The sequence below is a fragment of the Zea mays genome, chromosome 8, assembly GCF_902167145.1.
Source record: "Zea mays cultivar B73 chromosome 8, Zm-B73-REFERENCE-NAM-5.0, whole genome shotgun sequence".
Taxonomy (NCBI): Eukaryota; Viridiplantae; Streptophyta; class Magnoliopsida; order Poales; family Poaceae; genus Zea; species Zea mays.
Window position 1 is genome coordinate 149664757 of NC_050103.1, and position 27420 is coordinate 149692176.

General features: G+C 47.7%; 1 protein-coding gene and 1 pseudogene across 2 annotated transcripts; one reads left to right on the forward strand and one right to left on the reverse strand.

Moving 5' to 3' along the window:
• Positions 1-18696: 18696 nt before the first annotated feature.
• LOC103636107 (serine carboxypeptidase-like 50) lies at positions 18697-20447 on the forward strand (annotated as a pseudogene).
• A 470-nt stretch (positions 20448-20917) lies between these two features.
• Positions 20918-26939, reverse strand: LOC100278992 (uncharacterized). 2 transcript variants are annotated; one of them, XM_020542044.2, is made up of 10 exons: positions 25960-26371; positions 25106-25514; positions 24092-24219; positions 23919-23978; positions 23552-23701; positions 23300-23455; positions 22999-23210; positions 22789-22887; positions 21930-22096; positions 20918-21857 (listed from the first exon to the last, which is right to left on the reverse strand). In XM_020542044.2, exons 2-10 carry the CDS (start codon positions 25266-25268, stop codon positions 21421-21423), a joined length of 1572 nt encoding a protein of 523 aa, XP_020397633.1. In that variant the 5' UTR covers positions 25269-25514; positions 25960-26371; the 3' UTR covers positions 20918-21420. The 2 variants fall into 2 exon arrangements, with proteins under 2 accessions (XP_020397633.1, NP_001347856.1); NM_001360927.1 differs by lacking the exon at positions 25960-26371 and adding an exon at positions 26557-26939 and having other exon boundaries at positions 21156-21857.
• Between the last annotated feature and the right edge of the window lie 481 nt (positions 26940-27420).

A 27420-nucleotide genomic window follows, 5' to 3' on the forward strand; every position in this document is an offset into this window, starting at 1 on the left:
CGTTTCCAACAAGGGCTCGAGGTGCTACATGATGGCCGCAAGCCCCTGAGTGTATCTCTTGTAGGAGCTCCTGGCCTTCGGCGATGGAAATGCATCGCTGGAGGATGCCCGAGGGGCTGCGGTGGTAGAGCTCCTTCCCGTCTCCCAGCAAGACGAACGACTTGGCGCGTCGCGCCAATCGCCGAGCTTTGGCTCGGTCGAGGGGTAGCTCTCCTCGGTGGAGATATTGCAGGTACGGGGTCTGCCAGTTTCGATTAGGCGTGACCCCGCTCCGCTCCTCCTCGATGCGCAGTGCCTCACCCTCGGGGACCGAGGGTACCTCGGGCCGAGCCGAGGGTGCCTCGGGCCGAGCCGAGGGTGCCTCGGGCCATCCGAGGATGCCTCGGACTGAGCCGAGGGTGCCTCGGGCTGGGGCGTGTCGTCGGTCTTGACGGAGGGTTGATGCAGGTCTCGGGAGACGACGTCCGGAGGAACCGTTGTTCGCCCCCGAGGCTATTTTAGCCAGCTCGTCCGCAGTCTCATTGTAGCGTCGGGCGATGTGGTTGAGCTCGAGCCCGTAGAACTTGTCTTCCAGGCGCCGAACCTCATCGCAGTAGGCTTCCATCTTCGGGTCACGGCAGTGGGAGTTCTTCATGACTTGGTCGATGACGAGCTGCGAGTCACCACGAGCGTCGAGGCGTCGGACCCCTAGCTCGATGGCGATGCGCAACCCGTTGACCAGAGCTTCGTACTCGGCCACATTGTTGGACGCCGGGAAATGGAGGCGCAGCACGTAGCGTAGGTGCTTCCCGAGGGGCGAGATGAAGAGCAGGCCTGCGCCTGCTCCTGTCTTCATCAGCGACCCGTCGAAGAACATGGTCCAGAGTTCCGGTTGGATCGGAACTATTGGGAGCTGGGTGTCGACCCATTCAACCATAAAGTCCGCCAAGACCTGGGACTTGATGGCCTTCCGAGGGGCGAACGAGATCGTCTCGCCCATGATTTCCACCGCCCACTTTGCAATTCTACCCGAGGCCTCTCGGCACTGGATGATCTTGTAGGATTACGGGGAGGCTACACTAGCGCAAAACAAAATTTTCAACCCCATAATACCAAGAACTACTGCGGTTATAGGTCATGGAATTACCACTAGACGCGCAGAGCAGCGGAAGACGTCTCGATGTAGACGAACGCGTCGAGCAGTGCCGTGCAGTCGCCGGCGTCCTTCACGTCCTCGCACGGTTCGTCCAAGCGCTCCAGATGTAGCACCTCCGAGGTATCCACACGTACAGGGAGGAAGCGCCGCGTACCGAACTGCTAGGTTCGCGACGGCGGCTTGGCGAGGGCGAGAGGTGGGCGGCGGCTGTTAGTTCGCTGGTGGCGAATTAGGTTATCCTTAACCGCGCCCCCGCCCCTCATTATATAGGCGTTATGGTGGGCTTCTGACGCCGAGGCCCATCATTAACCCTAAAGCCCAGTCTAATTTCGGATCTAATCCGAATTAGGCTTCCTTCCCCTTAAGTGTGTGACCCTATAGGTTCACGTACAAATAGACATAGGCCGAGTACTCTTACTTGGCCCAATAATTGACAGCGGCCTCTAGCAAGACATGTCAACTCCTATGTGTACGTAAAGATCATATCAGACGAACCATTGCGACATTACGTACATGCTGTTCCCTTTGTCTCACGATATTTGGTCTGGCTCTAAGCTGACCTCTCTTTCTCGATACTGTGAATTGGAATCCTTTCAATGGTTAACTCTTAACCCTAGCACGGCCATGCATTTCTTGATCCAATCACTCGAGGGGCCCAGAGATATCTCTCTCACAAAGAGAGGGACAAATTCCATCTTGACTGACCATGCCTCATAGCATGCTTCCTGACAAACCCAAAACTACCTTTATAACTACCCAGTTACGGGATAGCGTTTGATAGTCCCTAAGTAAGTCAATTCACATCTTGAGAACATGCGACAATCTCAGGTCTAAGGATACAGTATTCATGTTGCAAGAAGAGAACTATATTACAATATCTCACGTTGGGTCGGTCCAGCCTCATGTCATACATGCGCCCACATTATTAGTTTAACATCTCCATGTTCATGACTTGTGAAATGTAGTCATCAACTAATACATGTTCTAGTCATCGACTCTGACTAGGGACATCATTTAGAATAACCATATAAGTAAAGAATCTCACAAACAATTCACATAATTGCTAATCAATACAAGGTGCCTTCCATGGATATTCAATTAAGCAATATATATATCATGGATACAAAGAAATATGCTCATCTCTATGATTATCTCTAGGGCATATTTCTAACAGATCTCCCCCAGGGGGAAGGATGACACCACAGTTACCGGATGAGACTCGAAGTAGTGTCGCAACTTCCGCCGCGTTAGGATCACCGCGTACAGCAGCTTCTGAATATGTGGGTAGCGGATCTTGGTCTCGGACAGTACCTCACTGATGAAGTAGACTGGCCTCTGGACGGGCAATGCATGCCCCTCTTCTCGTCTCTCAACCACGATCACGGCGCTAACCACCTGAGTGGTCGCGGCGACATAGATCAAGAGGGCTTCTCCGGCAACGGGGGGCACCAAGATGGGCGCGTTCGTGAGGAGCGCCTTCAGGTTCTCGAGGGCTTCCTCGACCTCAGGGGTCCAAGTGAAGCACTCGGCCTTCCTTAAGAGGCGGTACAGAGGCAGGCCTCTTTCGCCGAGGCGCGAGATGAAACGGCTCAGAGCCGCAAGGCATCCCGTGACTCTCTGTACGCCTTTCAAGTCCTTGATGGGCCCCATGCTGGTGATGGCCACGATCTTCTCCGAGTTGGCCTCGATGCCCCGCTCGGAGACGATGAACCCCAAGAGCATGCCTCGGGGAACCCCGAAGACACACTTCTCGGGATTGAGCTTCACGCCTTTCGCCTTGAGACATCAGAATGTCGCTTCAAGGTCGGAAAGGAGGTCGGAGGCTTTCCTCGTCTTGACTACGATGTCATCGACGTAGGCCTCGACCGTTCGGCCAATGTGTTCGCCGAACACGTGGTTCATGCACCGTTGGTACGTTGCACCCGCATTCCTCAAACCAAACGGCATGGTAACATAGCAGTACATGCCGAAGGGTGTGATGAAAGAAGTCGCGAGCTGGTCGGACTCTTTCATCCTGATCTGGTGATACCCCGAGTAGGCATCGAGGAAAGACAGGGTTTCGCACCCAGCAGTGGAATCCACGATTTGATCGATGCGAGGCAGAGGGTAGGGAACTTTCGGACATGCTTTGTTTAGACCAGTGTAGTCTACAGACATCCGCCATTTCCCTCCTTTCTTTCTCACAAGCACAGGGTTGGCAAGCCATTCGGGATGGAATACCTCTTTGATGAACCCTGCCGCCATTAGCTTGTGGATCTCCTCGCCTATGGCTCTGCGCTTTTCTTCGTCGAATCGGCACAGAGGCTGCTTCATGGGTCGGGCTCCAGCTCGGATATCCAGCGAGTGCTCAGCGACATCCCTCGGTATGCCGGGCATGTCTGAGGGACTCCACGCGAAAACGTCGGCGTTTGCACGAAGAAAGTCGACGAGCACTGCTTCCTATTTGGGATCGAGTTTGGAGCCGATCCGGATCTGCTTGGAGGCATCGTTGCTGGGGTCGAGAGAGACGGTTTTAACCGTCTCCGCTGGCTCGAAGTTGCCGGCGTGGCGCTTCACGTCTGGCGCCTCCTTAGAGAGGCTCTCCAGGTCGGCGATGAGGGCCTCGGATTCGGCGAGGGCCTCGGCGTACTCCACGCACTCCACGTCGCATTCGTACGCGTGTCGGTACGTGGGGCCGATGGTGATGACCCCGTTGGGGCCCGACATCTTGAGCTTGAGGTAGGTGTAGTTGGGGACGACCATGAACTTGGCGTAGCATGGCCTCCCCAGCACTGTGTGGTAGGTTCCTCGAAACCCGACCACTTCGAACGTGAGGGTCTCCCTTCGGAAGTTGGAGGGTGTCCCGAAGCAGACGGGTAGATCGAGTTGTCCGAGGGGTTGGACGCGCTTCCCGGGGATGATCCCGTGGAAAGGCGCAGCGCCCGTCCGGACCGAAGACAGATCGATACGCAGGAGCCCGAGGGTCTCGGCGTAGATGATGTTGAGGCCGCTGCCTCCGTCCATGAGGACCTTGGTGAGCCTGACGTTGCCGATGATGGGGTCGACAACGAGCGGGTATTTCCCCGGGCTCGGCACGCGGTCGAGATGGTCGCCCTGGTCGAAGGTGATGGGCTTGTCGGACCAGTCTAGGTAGACTGGCGCCACCATCTTTACCGAGCAGACCTCCCGACGCTCTTGCTTGCGGTGCCGAGCCGAGGCGTTCGCCACTCGCCCACCGTAGATCATGTAGCAGTCGTGGACCTTGGGGAACTCTCCTGCCTTGTGATCTTCCTTCTTATCATCGTCGCGAGCCCTGCCACCCTCCGTGGGTGGCCCGGCCTTGTGAAAGTGGCGCCGAAGCATGGCGCACTCGTCAAGGGTGTGCTTGACGGGCCCCTGATGATAGGGGCACGGCTCCTTGAGCATCTTGTCGAAGAGATTGGCGCCCCCGGAGGTTTCCGAGGGTTCTTGTACTCGGCGGCGGCGACAAGGTCCGCGTCGGCGGCGTCGCGTTTCGCTTGTGACTTCTTCTTGTCTTTCTTCTTGGCGCCGCACTGAGTTGACGCCTCAGGGACATCTTCCGGTGGGGCGGCCCTGGGGCTGCTTGTCCTTCCGGAAGATGGCCTCAACCGCCTCCTGGCCTGAGGTGAACTTGGTGGCGATGTCCATCAGCTCGCTCGCCCTGGTGGGGGTCTTGCGACCCAGCTTGCTCACCAGGTCGCGGTAGGTGGTGCCGGCGAGGAACGCGCCGATGACATCCGAATCGGTGATGTTGGGCAGCTCAGTGCGCTGCTTCGAGAATCGCCAGATGTAGTCCCGGAGAGACTCTCCCGGCTGCTGTCGGCAGCTTCGGAGATCCCAGGAGTTTCCAGGGCGCATGTACGTGCCCTGGAAATTGCCGGTGAAGGCTTGGACCAGGTCGTCCTAGTTGGAGATCTGCTCCGGAGGCAGGTGCTCCAGCCAGGCTCGAGCGGTATCGGAGAGGAACAGGGGGAGGTTGCGGATGATGAGGTTATCATCGTCCGTTCCACCTAGGTGGCAGGCCAGCCGATAGTCCGCGAGCCACAGTTCCGGTCTTGTCTCCCCCGAGTACTTTGTGATAGTAGTCAGGGTTCGGAACCGGGTCGGTAACGGCGCCCGTCGTATGGCGCGGCTGAAAGCCTGCGGACCGGGTGGTTCGGGCGAGGGACTCCGATCCTCCCCGTTGTCGTAACGTCCCACACGCCTGGGGTGGTAGCCTCGGCGCACCCTCTCGTCGAGGTGGGCCCGACGGTTGCGGTGATGGTGCTCGTTGCCGAGGCGACCCGGGGTCGCAGGCGCTGTGTCGCACGTGCGCCCGGTGTGGACCGAGGCGTCCCGCATGAATCGGGAAGTCACGGCGCGATGTTCCGAGGGGTACCCCTGCCTTCGGGAGGCGGAGCTTTCGGCCCGTCGGACCGTGGCATCCTCCAGGAGATTCTTGAGCTCTCCCTGGATACGTCGCCCCTCGGTGGTTGATGGCTCCGGCATCGCGCGGAGAAGTATTGCCGCTGCAGCCAGGTTCTGGCCGACTCCACTGGAAACCGGTGGCGGCCTTACCCTGACATCGTCGGCGACGTGGTGCTGGATACCCTAGGGTAGATGACGCACTTCTCCGGCCGGAGGTTGGCCCGCCCATTCCTGCCCATTGTCCCGGCGGAACGGCTCAAGTGTTCTTGCTCCCTCGTCGAGCCTGGCCTGCATCTCGCGGATTTGCTCGAGCTGTGGGTCATGACCCCCCGCCGGGACGGGGACCACAGCTAGCTCCCGAAGGATGTCAACGCGAGGCACTGGCCTAGGGAGATCACCGTTCTCCGGCATACCAAGACGGTTGCCTTCGTCGGGACCCTCTAGATCGACGTGGAAACATTCACGACTTGGGCCGCAGTCCTCGTCGCCGAGGCTGCGGCTGCCGTCGGAATAGTCGGAAAGGCAGTAGTCGCACGCGGTCATAAAGTCCCGCATGGCACTGGGGTTACCAAGTCCGGAGAAATCCCAACTAAAGTCGGGCTCGTCATCTTCCTCGGAACCCGATGGCCCGTAGGTCGAGACGGCCGTCATCCGGTCCCAGGGTGACCACATACGATACCCCAGAGGGTTTGGACTCGCCTCTATGAGAGCGTCCACCGAAGCGAAGTCGCTTGGTGGGTCGAGGCCGAATCCAAAAGGCACGAGATGGGAATCGGTCGGTACCTCTTGGTCGACGGGCGGTGACGAAGTCACGTCCGGAGCAGACTGCACTGTCGTCTCAGGTACGAAGGTGACGTCCAGCAAGTCCTTCGCGAGCGTGCTGGCGTCGTCTGTTTGCTTGGGGTTGGCGTGTTGCGGGGAGACGGCGCTCATCTTCGTCTCAGACGCGAGGTTGATGCTCGACGTGCCCCCCGTTGGGGCACCGGCGCCGTCGACTCGCTCGACAGCCGACGAGGTGCCGCCTCCTGCTTGGCCTTGGTTGCCCAGCCTCCTCCTCCGTCGGCGGGGGAGGGGACGGGACAAGCCCGAATGTTGTTCTTCCACCACGTGGGGAAGACGTCGTCGATTCCGCCGCCGGCGGGCGGGTTGTCGGCCGCCATTGTCGCTGTCGCGCGGCGGGGGAAGGAGTATCATGTCGTAGCTGCCGTCGAGGGACATGAACTCAAGACTCCCGAAATGGAGCACCGTCCCGGGCTGGAAAGGTTGCTGGAGACTGCCCATCTGGAGCTTGACGGGAAGCTGTTCGTCAACACGCAGCAGGCCCCTACCTGGCGCGCCAACTGTCGGCGTTTTGAACCCGGGGGTCCCTGGACCGACGAGTAAATTGTCGTCGCGTGCCCCAGCCCAGATGGGTCGGCGCGAGACGGAGCGCAAAGTGGGGAAGAAGCCGGAGGGAGACAGGCGTGAGAGGTGAAACCTGCGGCCTTCGTGTTTGTCCCGCGCCCAGGTCGGGTGCGCTTGCAGTAGGGGGTTACAAGCGTCCACGCGGGAGGGAGCGAGCGGCCTCACGCGAGCGCCGTCCCGTCCTTCTCCGCGCGACCAACCCTCTGTAAGAGGGCCCTGGACCTTCCTTTTATAGGCGTAAGGAAAGGATCCAGGTGTACAATGGGGGTGTAGCAGTGTGCTAACGTGTCTAGCGGAGGAGAGCTAGTGCCCTAAGTACATGCCACGTGGCAGCCGGAGAGGTTTTGGCACTCGGTTCGTGTGGTGTCGTGGCCGTTGGAGGAGCGCTGGAGCCTGGCGGAAGGACAGTTGTCGGGGCTGTCGGGTCCTTGCTGACGTCCTCTTGCTTCCGTAAGGGGGCTGAGAGCCGCCGCCATCATAGAGCATGCAGGGCGCCATCATTACTTGTTTGGCGGAGCGAGCCAGATGGGACGCCGGTCTTGTTCCTCGTAGCCTGAATCAGCTGGGGTAGGGTAATGATGGCGCCTCCTGTGACGTGGTCGGTCCGAGTCCTGGGTTGGGCGAGGTGGAGGCTCCTCCGAGGTCGAGGTCGAGTCTGTCTTCCAAGGCCGAGGTCGAGTCTGAGCCCCTGGGTCGGGCGAGGCGGAGACCGTCGGCTGAGGCCAGGGCTGAGTCCGAGCCCTGGGGTCGGGCAAAGCGGAGTTCGTCGTCCTCCGGGGCTGAGCCCGAGTCCGAGCCCTGGGGTCGGGCGAAGCAGAGTTCGTCGTCTTCCGGGGCTGAGCCCGAGTCCGAGCCCTGGGTTCGGGCGAAGCGGAGTTCGTCGTCTTCCGGGGCAGAGCCCGAGTCTGAGCCCTGGGGTCGGGCGAAGCGGAGTTCGTCGTCTTCCGGGGCTGAGCCCGAGTCCGAGCCCTGGGGTCGAGCGAAGCGGAGTTCATCGTCTTCCGGGGCTGAGCCCGAGTCCGAGCCCTGGGGTCGGGCGAAGCAAAGTTCGTCGTCTTCCGGGGCTGAGCCCGAGTCCGAGCCCTGGGGTCGGGCGAAGCGGAGTTCGCCGTCTTCTGGGGCTGAGCCCGAGTCGAAGCCCTGGGGTCGGGCGATGCGGAGTTTCTTATGGCGCCTGAAGCCGGACTTGGCTGCTGTCAGCCTCACTCTGTCGAGTGGCACATCAGTCGGAGCGGCGCAGGCGGCGCTGTCCTCTTGTCAGGCCGGTCAGTGGAGCGGCGAAGTGACTACGGTCACTTCGGCTCTGTCGACTGGAGGGCGCGCGTCAGGATAAAGGTGTCAGGCCACCTTTGCATTAAATGCCCCTGCGATTCGGTCGGTTGGCGTGGCGATTTGGCCAAGGTTGCTTCTTGGTGAAGACTGGGCCTCGGGCGAGCCGAAGGTGTGTCCGTTGCTGGAGGGGGTCCTCGGGCGAGACGTAAATCCTCCGGGGTCGGTTGCCCTTGCCCGAGGCTGGGCTCGGGCGAGGCGTGATTGCGTCCCTCGAATGGACCGATCCTTGACTTAATCGCACCCATCAGGCCTTTGCAGCTTTGTGTTGATGGGGGTTACCAGCTGAGATTTAGGAGTCTTGAGGGTACCCCTAATTGTGGTCCCCGACAAGTTCATTATCTAATGTTCATAACAAAAATAAAATTACATCATATACTCTAATTCAAAGCTACAAAAAACATCTAACTAACATTATCTCTAGCTTTGTGTTCTTTATCAAGTACATGAAAGTGTGGAATGAAGTGTGATTTTAATAAATATATGGCCCTTTTTGTGCCTCTATATGAGCCATTTCGTGCCTTCCTTAAACGGGCCGTGCTCGTGCCCGCCCATGGGCCGCGACCTCGGCCCAAACCCGGCCCGATATATTGGATCGTGCTGGCCCGGCACTAAAATATTTCGAGTCGTGCCGTGTCTGGGCTGTGCTTTTTTCGTGCTTCGGGCCGGCCCATCAGGCCCGGACCAAATATACACCTATAGTTCAAACCCCACCTCGTGCACCACTTTTTAACATAACCCATCTCCTGCACAGTTTTTTAACATTTTACGCTGAGTTGATTTGGAAGAAATGTAGGGACTTTTTTGTAAAAGGATGATGCGGGACGACCGTTAAACTGGTGCTTTAAGTATAGTAGAGATGTACACCACCACGTATAATGTATAAAGGAGATCAGACTAGCAATTTTTTTAATTAACGTCAATGGTGGTATGCTGGCAGATCTTTTGATTGACGTCACCTCGTGCACCGCTTTTTAACATAACCCACCTCATGTACTTTTTTTAACATTTTACGCTGAGTTGATTTGGAAGATATGTAGGGACTTTTTTGTAAAAAGATGATGTGGGACGACCGTTGAAACTGGTGCTTTAAGTATAGTAGAGATGTACACCACCACGTATCTCTACTACTACTTAAAAACGTAGTGTAGGCGTCCACAACAGGATGGCGCATGGTTCTGCCCATCCTCGGACGCGCCCGTACCCCACAACGTCTGTCGCGCCGCGTCTCTGTGCCAAGAATCGCGGTCTCTCGCCCCCCGCCCCGTCTCTCCCTACGCTCCCCTGGATCTCGTGTCGCGCGTCCCCAACACGCCCACCGCGATGAGATCCTGGATCCCCGCGACATCCTCCTCCACCGCGCCATGGCCGCCCCCGACGTCCTCCGCGCTGCGCCCGCCCAGACTCGCGATGTGCAAGCCCGCCTCCACCGCCGCCGCCACGCTCTCCTCGCACCCGCTGACCCTATGTCGTCTGGCCCACCTGCTCGCGCTCCTTGCTCGTCCTCCTCGGCCTCCACGCCGTCCTCCCCCGCGCCAGCGGAGAGGAGGTTGAGATGACACCGCAGCAATGACACCAACGCTTTGCTCGTCGCGGCAAACCGCACCTTCGCCATCATCATCCAGATCCAGGTGAGACCCCATCCCTTGTCGTGAATACGGTTGACCAGACGGTGCAGGCCACCTCGGGCAAGCCGACTGCGTGCATCAACGACACCCCCTCGGGTATAGGTGTACATTTATGCTGTGCCTAATAGGCCGGCCCAAAGCACACAATTTCTGGCACGACCCATATCTGGCACGGCCCAACCTAATTGTGGGCCTAGGCCGGCACGACCCACATTGTGGGACGTGCCTGGGCCTCAAGTCAAGCCCACGGGCCGGCCTGGCACGGCCCATTTAACTAAGGCCCACCGAGGCCCACTAAATATAGATTCAGTATTTAACTAAGGTCCATCAAAGCCTACATGACTGGCATAACTTGGAGAATCTAGAGCTTCAATAAGACATCAAGAACCAATACCTAGATATGGATAGTGAATAGTGATGATGATCATTGTATATGTATTCTGTATGGATGTATAATACTCAATTAAACACTAAACAGAGAACTGAATATTATTTATGAGCTAGTTGTAATATTTTTTTTCTTTCTGACCAAAGGTTTATAATGTGCATCCACAAAACATTTTAGTTTTATTTTGGTCATATATATTTTATACTATTTGTTGATGTATTACTGTTGTATGTATATGAGCTGGTCTGGCACATTAAGGTATTTTGGGCTATTTGGGCCGGCCTGGCACACATAACTAATTGTGGGTCGTGTCGTGGGCCGATGACTGGGCACACGTGCCGGCACGGCACGACCCATAATTAGATATGTGCTTTTGTGGGTCGTGCCTTTGTGGGCCGTGCTTTTGTGAGCCTATGCCGTGCCGGGCCAGGCCGGCCCACATGTACATGTATACCCTCGGGTATCGGCAGCAGCTACCCCACCGGTGCCACCACCTTATCCGCGTACCCGCCGCCGCTGAGGAGCGCACAAACCTGTGAAGCAAAAGCACGGAACCAACAACTAGAACATCGGCAGCAAACCTATCTTCGGTTGCGATTCCTCCTTCCCTGACCATGACCTCGAGAGGCACTGCGCCGAGTTCCTTCAGCCGCATCTGCTCATGGTCCTTAAGGCCATCCATAAGAAAGGTCGTTCTGAACAAGACCTCAAGGACCTTGCTCAAAAGCTGGAAAAGGTTTTGCCTTTCTCACCCCCACTGATCGACCTGCCTTTTGAATTGGATTCAGCACTCACCGTCCTATTTGCTTCCGATATACGTACAGTGTTTGTGATGAGATTGAGTTTTAACAGAGACGCCCAGTTTGGTCCGGTAACCTTGCCAATCTTTTCAACTTATTATTATATAAAATAAACATTAGTTTTTTTGTCAAGACATCTTACTAATGTTGTCAAGACCTTAGTAAACTGGCTAAGGCTATGGATGCAATTAGATGCACAGGTTGATCTTGATATCCCTTCCCACTTCTTTTTCCTGTAGTTTGATGGAGATGGTAAACTGGCTAAGGTCTTGGATGCAAGACCTCTTACTAATGTTGTCAAGGACCTCGAAGCCAAGATGAAAGTTGTACAGTCAAGTTAAAGGGGCTGGGTCTTTCATGTAGATAGACTTTACAGAATGGATAATGGCATTGTTTAGTTGAAGATATGGTCCCACGTGCAGCATACATACAGAGAAGAATATGAGTTTTGTTTTATTCTTATCTCCTTTACGATTTTTTTATTTTTGGCTTCACTTTGCTCCCTGTCACAATCAAACCAATTGTCAGTCAGTATGCATAGTCGTCCGCTATTGCTCTGTATCTTCAGCTTTTGTATGAGGATATTATATCATTTGTTTTGGTATATAAATCAAAGAACGGGCCATGTTTCCAGTAGGCTTGTTCTGTACCAAACTGATCACTTGTTAATTATGATGAATGAGGCATGCTGATATTCACATTGAACAACAGCTAGGTTAATGTGTTGCCTGTGCCAGTCGAGCTACTTGGGTTGGGTGTACCTCACGATTTTGTTTTGGGTAGAAAGACAGATGATCAGTATCCAACACAGATGATCATGCCAGTGGCCTAATTGTTGAATTCATTAGCCCTCGCTGCTAGGTAGGGATAATGCAAGAGCCTTAGGAGTTGATTGGTCGTGGGATGAATTTTGAACCCTTAATATTTGCAGAACTCTACCACTCTAAAGGGACAACATGTTATGAAATTATGAATATCTTAGTTTTGTTGCTCTAGATTATGCCAGACTTCTCATGCTATTGCATTTTTTTATTTTGGGAATCCATTGATTATTTTTAAGTAAAAAAGATACATGTATTGTCTTATTGTCATGATCCCATAGCAGTTTTCATATGTGAAGATAGTTTATTTTCTAGATAAACTTCGTCTTTCATTTAAACCAGTTATCAGCACTATAGTTATTCTTGTTTTCTCCATGTACTGGATTCCATTTGAAGAGTATTACATTTACTTATTCCTTAATTTTTATGTATGATGAAGCTGGAGACATGAAATCGCTCTGCTATACTTGTTTTGGTGTCATAATTACCTAATTCTTCCTTTGGAGAGTTGTCAGACATGTTTATGCACTTATTTGCATAATTGACAGGTTTATCTCTTGCTTACTGTTCCCTGCTTTATTGAGTGCCGCCCAAATATCACGTTACTGTTAGAAATGTTATTTGATCTTTCTGTGTGGTATATTTGTTTTTCTATTGTGTGACCATGATACAAAGTCATAAGCACCCCCTTGATATTAATATTTTTAGTTTGACTGGATGGCTTGTGCTAACCCACTATAATGGCTCAATAAACAATTATTTTTCTCATGCTTTAATATTTTAAAATACGGCCCTGAATATCTTCCTTGTTTGGAGTAGTTAATATTTTTGGCTAGCTTTGGATCCTTGAATGATGTCTAAGCTTAGGCATTTCAAATAATTCATTGTTCTTTTCAGATGCTCATGACATTTCCCAATGCAACAAAATATCTGAAAAGTAAGTTCGATAAATTTTCTGGCTATGTGGATAAGCTATAATGTACTGACAATCTTTCATTCTTGTTTTAAGCAATTATAAGCTTTGGTAAGGTTGATCCTGGGCACAAGGAAAAATTTGAACAGAGTGTCTTGGCCATCTCCTCATGGGAAGAGTTTCTGTAACTAATAAGGTTCTCCCTTTCTGGCCAAATCACAGATGGAATGAATAAATGCTTAGTCACAAGAATATTAGTAATGTGTCAAGACTCAAGGCTATAATTTTAAATTTCTAGAACTATTTTTGATAGTTGTCATTTTCAGTTATGTAGTGCTCTACTTACTGCACCTATTGAGATATTTAATAGAGAAATTAAATAAAGGATACTGCTACTCATATAAAAATAGATACATTCTTGCTCCCTCAATATTCAAAACGTGCAAATCACAACCCTAGGTGATTATGAGAGAGCTTATGTGAAGTAATTCATATATAGAATGGCCCACGTGGCATATGGCATCTCACATTCTATGCCTCTTTTCTTTGCTATATGTGAAGGTAGGACTCACTAATACCATAGACGAGTTAGATCGGTAGAAAATGTTAAGCTCTTATTATTGGGGTTCCTAATGCTCTAGATCTACCGTAATTGATGGATTTGATTTAAACATTAGATATATCGACAATTAAGGAGATCTATGATAATGGTTGATGGAGCAAGCATATCTTGATTTTAGACGATCGGGGGAGTAAAATTCGGCGCCCTAAAGCTCAGATTTCTGGTGCATGTAAAAATACTGGGCCGGGAGGCTCCCAAACCCCTTTCTGGTTCAGTATATGAAGTATTTTTACTCCTATAAGTTTAGTTGTGAAGTATTACTAAGCAAATCATTCACACTTTATGGTGATCTGTTAGACTCTTACTCTATACCATGACATGGTAATATGGTAGATACTTTTTGTTTCTTATATGTCACTTCTGAGTATATGTTGTTGAAACCTTACTGTTCATGCTCTTGTTAGTTTCCTTACTTTAACCCTCCTTTTTTATACGTATGTTTGGCTATTACACTGTTCAGGTGAATTTCAATGGATAGCTTTATTTCTTCTAGAATATGCACGACAACATATTCAGTATCTTTTTCAGCTACATATATGTGTTACATGCTCGTACCTTTGCCTTCTTACAGGGCAAATAAAGATGTCTCACTAAACTGAGAAATGAGCTTAAAATATTGGAGACCGAACATGCAGAATGTCTTGTGAAGGCAAGATCAAATAGGCAAATCAAGTCTTTCAGGTGAAATATTTAGTAATTAGTATTGGTTCTCACAGTAAAACATATATGCTCAAAGACTTCTCTATTCCACAACTCCAGATTTCTATGATTTTTTTTCAATTTTGATGCTATTTGTTGGCATGTCGTACTTTTCATGTTTCTGTGTGGCCTAGATATCTATTTTCATGTTCTTGTTTCTTTGTATTACCTAAACAAACTCTCCTAAATACTGAACATCGTCGTACTAGATATATTACAAAATAATTTACGTGAACTGATGTATTTCTTGTCACAGTGTCGGCTTGCACTCCAAAGGAAACACTTGCAATACTGAAGTTATAAAAGGATTTTTCAGATCTTGCCTGCATACTACCAGATGCTGGAGGTACTGTGTTTCAGATTCACTGCTTGGAGCGATCAGCATATTTATCAGTGTTATGAGCTCTGTGCTGTGACAAGCCCACCTCTCATTGGTACAATTGTTACCTATACATTTTTCTCTACAAGCTCCAGATATAAGTAATCAAATCATAGATGATATAATCATTGGATAAATTGTATATTCTTGTACTGTATTCCCTTAGTTCCGAATTATAGTTCACTTTGGTTTTGTCCCAAGTCAAACTTCTTAAATTTTGAGCAATTTTATAGAAATTCACACCAATATCTGCATCATGAAGTTTATTTCATTAAATTCTCCATGAAACTAACATTTGAAGAACATTTATTTGAACCTTGAGATGTTGACACATTTTTTGAAAAACAAGGTCAAAGTTAGAGAGGTTTGACTCAGGACAAGCTGAACTGCACTATAATTCGAAACAGAAGCATGTTACCTGTTTGCTTTCTTCGGTACTCTTTACCTATATGTTTTTACAATTGCAGGTCAAGCTTCTATCTGAGCTAAAAAATGAACTTAGAATCTCACACATTGAGCATAACGAAGTTCTTATGAAGATCATTTTAAATGAGCATGTCAAGTCATTGAGGTGAGACATTATGGAAGACACTGGGTGTCATGATACAAAATTATTAGTCAGGTCTCGGTACATAACATCTAGGCTTTCACTTTTTTATTTTCATAATCTGACTGCTAAGTGAAGGACGGGCCTGGCACAGTGGTGAGAAGCCTCCCCACTGATCCAAAGGTCCTCGCTTTGACGCAGTCTCTCTGCAAAAACAGTGTTAAGGCTTGCCTTGGTTATTCTTTCCTCAGACTCCACTCATGTGGGAGCCACCAGCACTGGGTCTGTCCTAAATCTAACTGCTAAGTGCTATGATGGCTTACACTTATAAGCAATGCTTGATTCATTACATACTTATTATCATCTTGAGAGTACAGACTTGTTTACATTTGTATCTGGTTTAAATAGTTATTTCATGAGGTGTTTCACTTGTTGCATGCAACAATAGCTCTTGTCATCTTCTTCAGGGAGTTTTCAGTTCTACTCCAAGAAAACTTTCTAGCAGTAACATTAACTATAAAATTTACTATGTACATAATTTAATTTGGTCCATCTCTTTCCACCCTGTAGAATGGTTGGTTCCCAAAAATCTTCATTGTTCTTCTCAGGTTAGTACACGTCTGACCTTTTAATTTGCGTTTATTATTCTCATTCTGCACCCAAAGAAACATGCAGCGATTTGTGATGACATTACATGGGCTCATCACACGTTTATGTGCCTTAACCTGCGCTTGTGTTGCCAGCATGACTCACAAAAACATGTTTTTGTGCTTCTTAGTTTTTGTGACTAGAAGGCTGCAGTTCAGTGTACAACCGTACATGACTTTCTTTTGATGGATGTAATATTTTTCATATTCTTTTGCATTTCAACTTTATTGTGATTTTCTGTTGCATCGCCTCTCAGTATAAAATTGTCGAACTATAATCCTTCCAAAATCATACTATTACCTAAAAGCTAAAAACGATATGTTTGATCCAGCAATGTTGTGTCTCCGTATTCCCTGTCATGGTGCACTTATCAAAACTACAGCCCACTTTTACTTTTTACATCGGGAGAATATGACTAAGAATCTGGTTTTACTTGATTCTTGACTTGTAGATACCTTTTTCTTCGTATGAAACCCCACAAACTGCGTCGACCCCGGTCCGGCCACCACGCCACCATACCCTCACAGTACTTGCATTTGTTTCATAGAAACAATCTACTGTTCCTCGCAAGACGGAAGTTTATTTTGTATTGTAAGGTTAACCTTCATTTATTTTTTCAAATGGTGAAATTCTGGAATCAATAGTATGTGTTTGTTTGATTTGGAGACATCTGGATTATTTTTAGGCGTATTGTGTGTCTGGGGTTTGCGTTTTTTTGTTTAGTAGCATATATGTAATTCTGTTATTTGGTGGATCTCATCCTCCCTTTACAGGAAGGCTTGTACTTCGGACATTCTTTTCTTTCTTATAAATACAAATATTTACGACTATTGCAAATTAGAGGTAAAAATAGTGTGTTTGTGCAAGCTCAAATCTTTTTTCATAATAGTATAACACGCATTTGTACATAAGTTATTGTGGTACTATATGTTTCCATTGCAACGCACGGGCACTCACCTAGTAATGTATAAAGGAGATCAGACTAGCAATTTTTTTACTTAACGTCAATGGTGGTATGCTGGCAGATCTTTTGATTGATGTCAGTGGATTGCCGTCTGCTGTTGAAAGAGATAAATTATTCCTTTATTGAGTGAGAAGGTTCAACTGAACGAAATGATTAATGACATGTTTGGTAACAATGTTTTTCTAAATGGTTTTACAATATTATATTTTTTGTATTTGTTATGATAATACTGTAGTTTTGACCGCTCCAAAAATACCATGATTTTGTGAAATATTGTTTGATACATTTAAATCATGGTATTAAACAAAAGCTAGCCATACTATGAAATTTTTGGATTGGAGTGTAGTTTCAAATACTTCAAAAATATCATAGTATTAATACCATGGTTTTGAAAACATAGTTTTCTTAAATGTAACCAAACATCTTACAACATAAAATACTATAGTTTTATAAAAAAACATAGTATTACCTAGAATATGTAAAAATACTCTATTCCAAACAGGCCCTAAGAGAGTGTTTGAATGCACTAAAGCTATTTTTAAAAAGTAGTTAATAACTATTAGCTAGACTGTTTGATATCTTCATCTAGTTTTAGTAGCTAACTATTAGGTCTAGTGCAATGAAACATGCTCTAAATTTAGTTGGCTAAACATTTTTTCTACCTTCATCGAAATTTATCCAACACTCGACTATTTGGACCGATATGTCAACATCCTAACACGTCATGCAACATGTCACTCGCATGGAAAATGATCAAACAGGTCGGCGAAATTTCTGTGGGTAAGGTATTCCAAACCCTATGCTGATGCAGTGATGCTAAACCTTCGCAGCAGCAGCCATCCGCCATTAGTCCTAGCCTCCTGCCGCCCAACCGATGCATTGCAATTGCAAGGCACCGTGTCAAGTGGGAACAAAGTTTAATTACGCGGTATTTTAAGGTTTCCTTGATCTGAGTCTGTCTCGGTCATGCATTACAGTGATTTCTGTATTGTATATTTTGATCTGGTCTCATCAAGGCGAGCGTCATCTAAAATGTCATAAAAATTGGGTGCATAGTTCATGTTTTCAAGGTAATTAAGAACATAATAATTTATTTTTTAGAAAAATACGATAATAACTTATATTAGAAAAATACGTTAAGAATGTTTATCATTATTTCAAATTTATTTTTGTATCACTAAAATTATTGAATTATCTAATCTTTAACCTATTAAAATAACTATGAAAAATATAATATATTTTCTATGCTAAGTTGTTAGACACTAACCAACAAAATTTAAACTGAAAAGTCAATTTGTACATAAAGAGATAAAACAGACAAATTTTGTTGAAGTGTAGATTGAGCCAACTCAAACAATCGGCAAAGTGATAAATAAAAGAAAAAAATGGTTTAAGGGGTTATGTAAACATCGTCGGTACGTGAAGTGAGTAATTTAGACTTCTCCAAAAGATAATAAGTTTAGCAATATACTATTAAAAATTATTTCTTTGTTATATACTCCTTATTTCTAATTTATAATTTGTTTAATTTTTGTAACTCAAGTTTGAACGACTCGTCTTATTAAATTTTTTTCATAATTATTGTTAATTTTTATTGTGATATTGCTTAGCATATAATATACTTTCAATATAACTTTAAATTTTTTTTCAATTTTTTTAATAAAACGTGTCGATTAAACTTGGCATAAAAAAGTAATCGAATTATAGTTATAATTTGGGACGAAGGAAGTAACATTAAAACTAATTACATACCGAAGTTGAAATGACATTTCAATAGTACATTGCTAAACTTGAAATCTTTTATAGTATATTTGGTTTGAGAAATGAGTTAGTTAATCATCTTCTTAGTCGTCACTTTTTTTTATTTGGTTAGTAGAAAAATAAGGTCTTCCTGTCAAGTTTGAGAAATACACCTATAATACAACACTTCGTCTATTTCTCAAACCACAGCCAATTTTCTCCACAAACAAGTGCAAGTTGTCACCAACTCGGGTTTTAAATGGCCCGGGACCTTCGTAGCAGCAGCTACTTGTCCGCGCAATGCAGAGCCACGAAATGGCGAGTCTCGTTCCCCGCGCCGCGGCCGCTTCCCTCCTCGCCGTCCTCGTCATGACAACGACCACCACCACCACCCCGGCATCAGCTCAGAGGTTTCCGGTGAGGGCGCGCCCAACCAGGTCGGGCTACCTCAACATCACGTCCACCAACTCCCTCTACTTCGCCTTCTACGAAGCCACCGAGCCGGTGACAACCCCAGCGACCGCCGTGCCGCTGCTCGTCTGGCTCCAGGGCGGGCCCGGCTGCTCCTCGCTCATTGGAAATTTCGCTGAGGTCGGCCCATTCCTCCTCCTCAACTCTAGCTCCAGTGGCCTCTCCCGCAACCGCAATCGCTGGAACCGACGCTTCGGCGTCATCTTCATCGACAACCCGCTCGGCTCCGGCTTCAGCGCGCCCGCTTCACTCGCCGACATCCCCAGGGACGAGCCCACCATCGCCGCGCACCTCCTCGCGGCGCTGCAGTCGTTCATGGCGCTCGACGCGGCCTTCCGCGCGCGCCCTCTGTTCCTCGCAGGAGAGAGCTACGCCGGCAAGTACATCCCCGCGGCCGCGAGGCACATCCTCGACGCGAACGACAAGCTCCCCGCGGGCCAGAGGGTGAACTTGCAGGGCATCGTCATCGGCAACGGCATGACTCACCCCGTGGCGCAGGTGACCGTTCACGCCGACCAGGCGTACTTCGCCGGTCTCATCAACGCCAAGCAGAAGGCCACCGTCGAGGGCATGCAGAACAGGACGGTGAGCCTGGTGAGGGCCGGCAACTGGGCGGAAGCCAGGAAGGAGCGGAACGGCATCATAAGCTTCCTCCGGAAAGCCACCGGCGTGGCGACGGCCTTCAACTACGCGCGCGAGAGTGCGAGACCAAGTATCCGACGCGCCCGCTGCGCAACTTCCTCAACACCGACGAGGCCAAGGCGGCTCTGGGCGCCCGGCGCGACGTGAGGTGGGTGCGCTGCAGCAAGGACGTGTCCGAGGCGCTAGGCGACGACATCATGAAGAGCGTGAAGGGCGACGTGGAGAACATCCTGGCGCGGAACGGCACCGCGCGGGTGCTGCTGTTCCAGGGCGTGTTCGACCTGCACAGTGCGCCGGCGTCCGTGGCGGCTTGGGTGCGGGAGCTGTCGTGGCCGGGGTTGCCCGCGTTCCTGGACGCGGACCGCGCCGTGTGGAAGCTTGGGGGCGGTCGGCTCGCCGGGTACGTGCAGAGCTCGGGAGCGCTTTCCAACACAGTCATCGTCGGGGCTGGGCACATGGCGGCCGGCGACAACCGACCGGCCGCGCAGGCGATGATCGAGGGCTGGGTGCTGCAGACGGGGCCCTTCGCCACAGCCGGCGGCCAGGCGTCAACGCCGGCGGCCATAGAGCCAGTCCCAGTTTGACACAATACTTATGTTTGAGTTATTTATTTATACATTAATAATTGTAAGGGGATAATTTAAAAAGATGTGTAAGCATTATTTTTGCTTATTTAATTGTTTTCTGAATCACATATTTTGATAATTTAAATGCACATTCTAGGGTACATTTTAGTATTTTGATAATGAAGCGTGTGGGTAATTCAAATGTAAAATGTTACTCAGATGTATTAGAATGATAGAGATGTAGGTGATTTAGATGCAAATTTGGGAGGCTACTTCGGATTATCTTGCATAGTACCATATGTGGATATTTAAAATGCATAATTAGTTTTATTTTTTTTTCAAAATGACAAAGGTGGATCTTTAAAAAACTGAATGGGTTAGAAGGTTAGAGTCTATATAACTGATAGCCGGATGTTTGTGATTTTTGTGGGAATCTCTATGAGTTATCTTTTTTTAGCATGACTGGTGAGGATTAACAGGATTTATCACTGGTTTGTGCGTATTTAGGTTTTTTTATATGTAATGGATGTTGCAAATATTTTTTTAAAAAAAGTGCAATTTTTACCATGTTTTATGAGAATTATTAATTTCCATTTTTCTTTAAAATTACTGAAGCAATCGTTGTCACTAAGACCTTACGTTGCTTGAAGGCGATGTCAAGACTGAACTGGTTGTTGCAGGGGACGCTTTTCCGTGTCCAATTGACCAAGTATTTTGGTAGCCTAGGATAAACAGCTCAACATAAACAAGCGAAAATGCTCGCCTTTTACCTACCGATCATTACGACACTGCACGTAATATAGTTCAAGATTAATGGGCAGCATGTTTTTGGAGCTAGTTCACGATAGATCTAAAAACATGCATATGCCATACAGTTTTTTTTGCTGTATCTCATATCTTTCTGAAGTAATTCTGATGTAGCACATTGATGCATGAGAAACGTCTCTATACAACATTTAAAACGTTAATGTTCCTTCCTTTCCCTTCTGCCTCCTCGCTCTAGAAAAGAAATTGGCGCCTAAATTGCCCAGATTACATGCCGCCGGACTGCCGACTATACCCCTTCTCAGTGTGCAACCAAGGGCACACTTCTCAGGCACAGGCAGATACAAACTTTTTGGCAGGCTTCATGCCGCCGGCGGTGTTCCTCTTTTCCTGACCACACAGAAAAAACACTGTCTACTGCACTCTAAACTTGCAGCATCCAGCCAAAGGTTTGATTGGCCGCTTCAAGTTGTCGGTGTTTAGCCACCTGAAGGCAGCATAGACCCATCAACCGCACAGAGGATTCACCATGATTCGGCCATGATCCAGTCACTAATACATGTTTGACATGCCAAACGGAACAACGCCGACCTTTCTGTGAGTAGTTGCTGCCACTCCTGCTGCAGTGGCAGCGATGCCGTTGGTTGATCTCGTGTACAAGTTTGTCTCTGCTGTCAGCCTATCACAAGAGTCACTTCTCTGCCCTGCCGATAGATGCTGAAAAGGGGGTGCTCTCATGTCCAGAGCAACATCAGACGCGGCTGTACGGTTTGCGCAGGCATAGGCAGCCTGCTGATGCAGCGTGTACCTTTCAGCCTGTGATGGCTCGCAGCAAGCTGGTTTACCATGTGTCTGATAATAACCAAACGTTTGTGGGATTTGTTGGGGAGGATATCCTGAGCTCATTGCCAACCTTCGTGTGTCGTAGGGGTCTTTGGTGTCTCCATTTTGGTAAGGCATTACTGGACCAACAACCCTTCCTGGTCTCGCTGCAAAAAGATAGACAGTTTGTAGTTAGACCAATATCAGCCACATGTTTACATGGCACGAACCAAAGGTACCTGTTGGCACTCTTTGTGGAGCCTGTGACGTTCTGGGGAGATTGCCGGAATATTGTTCTGTCTCCCGAGGATTCCTGTAGGACTCATCAGATGAAGGCCTTTCCCTACATGGGCCGATACGGGGTTGTTCCTTGACAGGAATTGGAGATGAGTGAACAATAGTAGACCTGCAAAAGGCAGGTTGACCATTTAAGATAAAAGAAAATAAGAATGTGAACAATTAGGAAGGAAGGAAGAAATTCAAGCAAAGTTAGTCTAAATGAGTCTGAATGCTTACTAATCAACCGCAACTCCAGTGTAAGAATAATAACATTTTAAACCGTTCTGCTGATAGTGTTAATTTCTAAGGGGAAATGTTATGTTGCTATTTATTTCGGTCCTGATATCCCAATCTGGGGTGCTTATAACGACTGATATTAAACATTAAATATTCACCTTGGACTAATTGTTAGAATAAACTGTTGTTGCCACTCCTCTTTCAGTACTGTTCTTAACATTTAGTATGGCGAGATGAGGCGAGAATCACATTCATTTTGTCACCCTAACTTCGGCACCTGAATATAAATGTGTTCTAATTTGTAGCTGGTTCACCTTTACTGCAGGGCATATACTGAAACAACCTTGTCATTATGTGACAGGCGTGGCAGATATATGTATTTCAAAGTACGGTGTTTCTTTATATTGAGTTTGGAAGACATTTATTCACCATCTATAATGTAGGTCAAATTAAAGAACCCTAACAATTCAGTCACAAGTTATGCTTCAGTGTTTTCCCACTAGGACCATGCAATGCAAGCATGCAAAAAACAACAAAAGATAAGTATGGTGAAGAGTACATAGTATACAGTTTAACAATTACCTAGGAAGAGAAGTATGTTTTCTTTCCATTGGAATCACAGGTCCGTTTCCACTATTTTCTTCAAGATGAGCAAATTGCTTCCTAAATTGGTCGACAGCACTGCATAAGCAAGCCCATAAGTTTTAGGAGCAGTAGGAATTCAAACGATTAATATAAAACATACATGAATGTGCAAAAGCACCATGTATTTATGTTTACAAGTGCTACAACCTTGGGTACAGAAAGGTTGTCCTCTCCGTGCCATTGATATAGTCTTTGAGCAGTTGTGGATGATATTCCAATATCTCACGGAATATCAGCTCCCTAATGTCTTCTTTTGTCACTCTTCTCCTTTCAAACTCAAACTCCATCTTTGTGATTGGTTGACAAGATGGCTCTCTCTCAACCTTGGCTAGCCCTTTAAAGTATGGATGAGCCAATGCCTAAAAACATCAACATTAGTCACAATTTGTCCACAAAAGGCCAAAGATGAACATAAGTATGCATCTGGACTCTGGAGCGACATAATTACCTGTTCTGCAGTTGGACGGTCTTTCGGATCAAATGCTAAAAGCCTTTGCAAAAGATCCAAGGCTAAAGGATCTGCATTCGGAAACTTTTGTGAGAACGAAATTGTCTCTTTCTTTCTCATGCTACTTAGATACCTCCTTGCTTTCTCATTCCGGACCTGGGAATAAAAGAAACTATTAATACCATAATTCAAAGCCATGAAAAAGATGCATCAGAGAAGCTGCACAATTTGCTAATTTAATCTGTACCCTACCCGAGAAATCGTATCCATCGATGGCGTGCCTAGAAGGTCAGTCATTAAGTCTAACTGATGGACAACATTTTTACCAGGAAACAAAGGTTTCCCTGTTAACACCTCAGCAAAGATGCATCCAATGCTCCAAATGTCAATGGCCGGTGTATACTGCAATGTGAATAACAACTCATTGCATTAACAACATCAGAGTAGGCAACAATTGGCATGATCATTTACTTTCATCACTATCTGTTTATGATAGTAGAAGTTATTTTAAACATTATGATGTCAATGAATACAAAACAGGTTTCACCTATATTGGTTTTAGTTTAACGTCTCAATCAGAGTTTAACCAAGGGACACTATGATGTACTACACATCCTACCTTTGAAAAGAAGGATCCACAGAGCTCTGGAGCTCTGTACCATCTTGTTGCAACATAATCCTGCAGGCAAATGAACACAGAAACTTTATTATTCGTTAAGACCAGCTCACATTCAGTAGACAGAAACAAAGATAAATTAAACTAATAGAAGAAAAATATTTCAAAGAACATACTGTCCAGAAGATCGTTGTTGGGGTATCATTGAATGCAACTCGTGCTAGTCCAAAATCACAAATTTTCAGTTTGCAGTTAGAATTTGCTAATATATTCTTTGGCTTCAGGTCCCGGTGATAAACGTTAGCTGCAGTTAACACAAAAATACAATGAGTAATGAACATATGCAGGCAAACTAGCATTTGCAAAGATTATTTATACAAGTTTATTTAGTCAAAAAAAATGTAATCCCTCTGTTCCAAATTATAAGACTTTTTCGCTTTCCTAGATACATTACTTCTATTTTGTATCTAGGCGCTGTTTCATAGCAAAAGTTACATATCTAGTATAGAAAAGCCAAAATGTCTTTATAACTTGGGGTGGAGGTAGTACAATTAAGAATTTAAGATGCCTTGACACAACAAAATAGAGAAATGAACATATGCAAACAAAACGAGCATCTAAAATTATTTAGCGAATCTGATCTCTATAGTAATACTGAGTTTGAAAGGTGTCACAAAGCACCACATCGTCCACATGAACCTATTTATCACTATTAACCTGATCGAGATCCAGACCTAAAGGACAATAGAACATAAATGCACATAAGGATACACTACTCGACAAAATATCTAGAACCTAAAAAATGATGTCTAGGGACTGAGCCTACCTCAGTTAGGGTGTTCCCACTAGCTGAGATTCTCACAGAAAAACAACCTCGCTAACGACTCCTTCCTTGCTAGAGAATTTGAACTATTTATGCATTTGAAGGCAAAAAAAAACTTGTTTAATCAAGCACATCACTATTTGCAACCAACATTTTTAGCTATCAATTGTACAGTGAAATATTAAGTGTGAAATAAAAGGATAACCGAACAAACCATAAATAGAATGGTGCACAGCAAACAACATTTAAAAAGAAGGCACTAACTCAATTCATTTTCACTACAAAGCACTAAGCACCTGATGTCGTTAATCATATGAAATATACAATCTCTATCTTCCAGGAAGACAGATAGCAAGATTCCCTGTACCTGTGTGGATGTATTTCAGAGCACGGATCAGTTGGTAGAGAAAGAACTGATAATGTTCCTTTGTCAGGTCATCATTAGCCTTGATAACTTGGTGAAGATCAGACTCCATAAGTTCAAAAACAACATAAATATCTTTGAATTCCCGTCTTGATGGAGGCAACATAATATGTTTGATCTCAACAATATCTGGATGTCTTAGGAGTCTCAGAAGCTTGATCTCACGGAGAATCCGGGCAGCATCAGATATGTGCTCAAAGATGTCATGTATCTTCTTGATCGCTACTTTCTCTCCAGTGTGGACATCTACAGCGGAGCAGACCACCCCGTAGCTTCCTTTACCAATGACTTCCTGAATCTTGTATCGACTTGCATCCCCATACTCTGTGAAAAACTCTGCCTCCACGGAACCCTGCAAAGTTTTTTTGCAAAATTAAGTTACTAAAGTACGTATATACAGCGTTTATGCTTCCACAGAAAGAATCTTCACAGATCAATGGACCATCAGTCAATCATATGGAAATAATCAATGTGTTGCAGCATAACTCACTCAAAAAGTGGGAGCACAATTGGCTATTTGCAGAAAACATTGCAGGTATCCATATACATTTAATGGCTAAAATTCAGAGGGCCCACAATCATTGGAAAGCTAGAACTAGCATTACCAAATGATGCAAAGTTCAACTGTTCTGCAAACCAAGACTGCCTTTACAAGCAAGATCTTTAAGCACTCGTTCAAAACTGAAATCTTAGAACGCAGATCTTGTGAAGTCAAATGGTCATGCACAGATCGGTACAAAGCTCAAAAGAAAAAGCAACAGCTTTGCCCACCGACACGGCTAAACAGCGGCCCTTACGTTTTGAGAGATGGCGTCCCGAGGCAACAGGATGCGGCCAACCTTTTCAGACAAATCACGAGCTGCTGCAGCAAGGAGTCACCCAATTTCACCTTTTTTAACCAAAACACACGAAAGATTTCAGACCTCAACAAGGTACGGTGTACGGTGCTACGGTGGGGATGCAGAAAGGGCACGAAAAATGATTCTGTGTCTGCAAACAGAGGCGAGGAGGAGGACATAATCATAACAAAGATTCGAAGTCTGCAGAAGAAAAAAAGGACGTGGACAACAAAACAAACAACCATGTTGAAATTGACCTTTCTAAAAACTAGCAACGAAAATTCAAACTTTGGAGTTTGGCACGGAATGCAAAAGAGGGAGTAAGCACCCCCGAAAGATCCTCGGCACTATCAGAAGAAGGCTGGACCTCTGGAAACAACAAAGTTTTTGCATCAACGGAAAACGGGGGAGAGATCAAACAAGTTGGTCGGCAGCCGGCGACCAAAATGAAGGAAACAAAACGCTCGCACGAGCAGCTGGATCCCAGCGAGACAGACTCAGACACGCTGCAAATTGGCAGCAAAGTGATCGCGAAACGTGCAGATCCGAGCCCACCTTCTTGCGCTGATCGTGCTGCATCACGCCGGCCTTCGGATCTCGCACGGAACCTCCTCAGGAAACGCCGTACCGGCAAGGACAGCGAGCTCGGGTGGCTAGCTGGCCACCTCCGAGTGGAATCAATCCCAAAGCGACGGTCAGGCACACAGCATTGGCTCGCGCCGCGCCGTCGAGGCCGAACGCAGACACGCCGCTAGGCGCCCCCCGCGCGTCGGGCGGGGGGATCGGCCAGAGCGAGAAGACGGCGGAGGGATTGGCAAGGAAGGCGGGGGCCCCGGGGAGACCCTAACCCTGGCGACGCCGGCGCGCAGGGCAGGGCTAGGGCTCCCTGCCTCTCTCTCTCCTCCTCCTCGTGGTCCGCACGAGCGCTCCGGCCTCCGGGGAGGGGGGAATAGAGAGAGAGAGGAGGGCCGAGGACGGGTGGTGGTGTGGGGGCTCTGTGCTCGTTCCGCTTTGTTTTGTTGCCATGAATTAGGGGAGGGGGGTCGCTTTGGACGGGATTACCCCCGGTTGGCCGCCCGTCGTGCGTCTGCACTCTGGGTTGGGTTGCGTGCGCCGGGCGGTGGTCGCCGGGTTTGGCCGTCGCCCGATCCGCATTGGCCTTGGCCATCGCGGCACGCGTCTGACCTGACCCCCCCCCCCCCCCCCCCCATCTGTGGGCTACGCCGGTTATTGTGGTGGGCGGATCAGCGTATTTAAGGCAGGTCAATCCTTTTTGTTTAGCACTCATTCATTATTTGCCTTCTCAATTCTGATCGTCAAATCTGTCTCTATGTATATCTGAGAACTGAGGCCAGTGAAGGTCGTGTTTGAGATTTTTTGCTGAAACTGTAATCCTTGAAGAAAAAAATTTGTTGTAGG

Coding starts and splice junctions, on each gene's coding strand:
- LOC100278992 (NM_001360927.1), bottom strand. CDS start 26,580: ATGCAGCACGATCAGCGCAAGAAG. Junction 25,515..26,556: donor AGCACGATCAGCGCAAGAAG/GTGGGCTCGGAT, acceptor AAAACTTTGCAG/GGTTCCGTGGAGGCAGAGTT. Junction 21,858..21,929: donor TCCACAAAGAGTGCCAACAG/GTACCTTTGGTT, acceptor ATCTTTTTGCAG/CGAGACCAGGAAGGGTTGTT.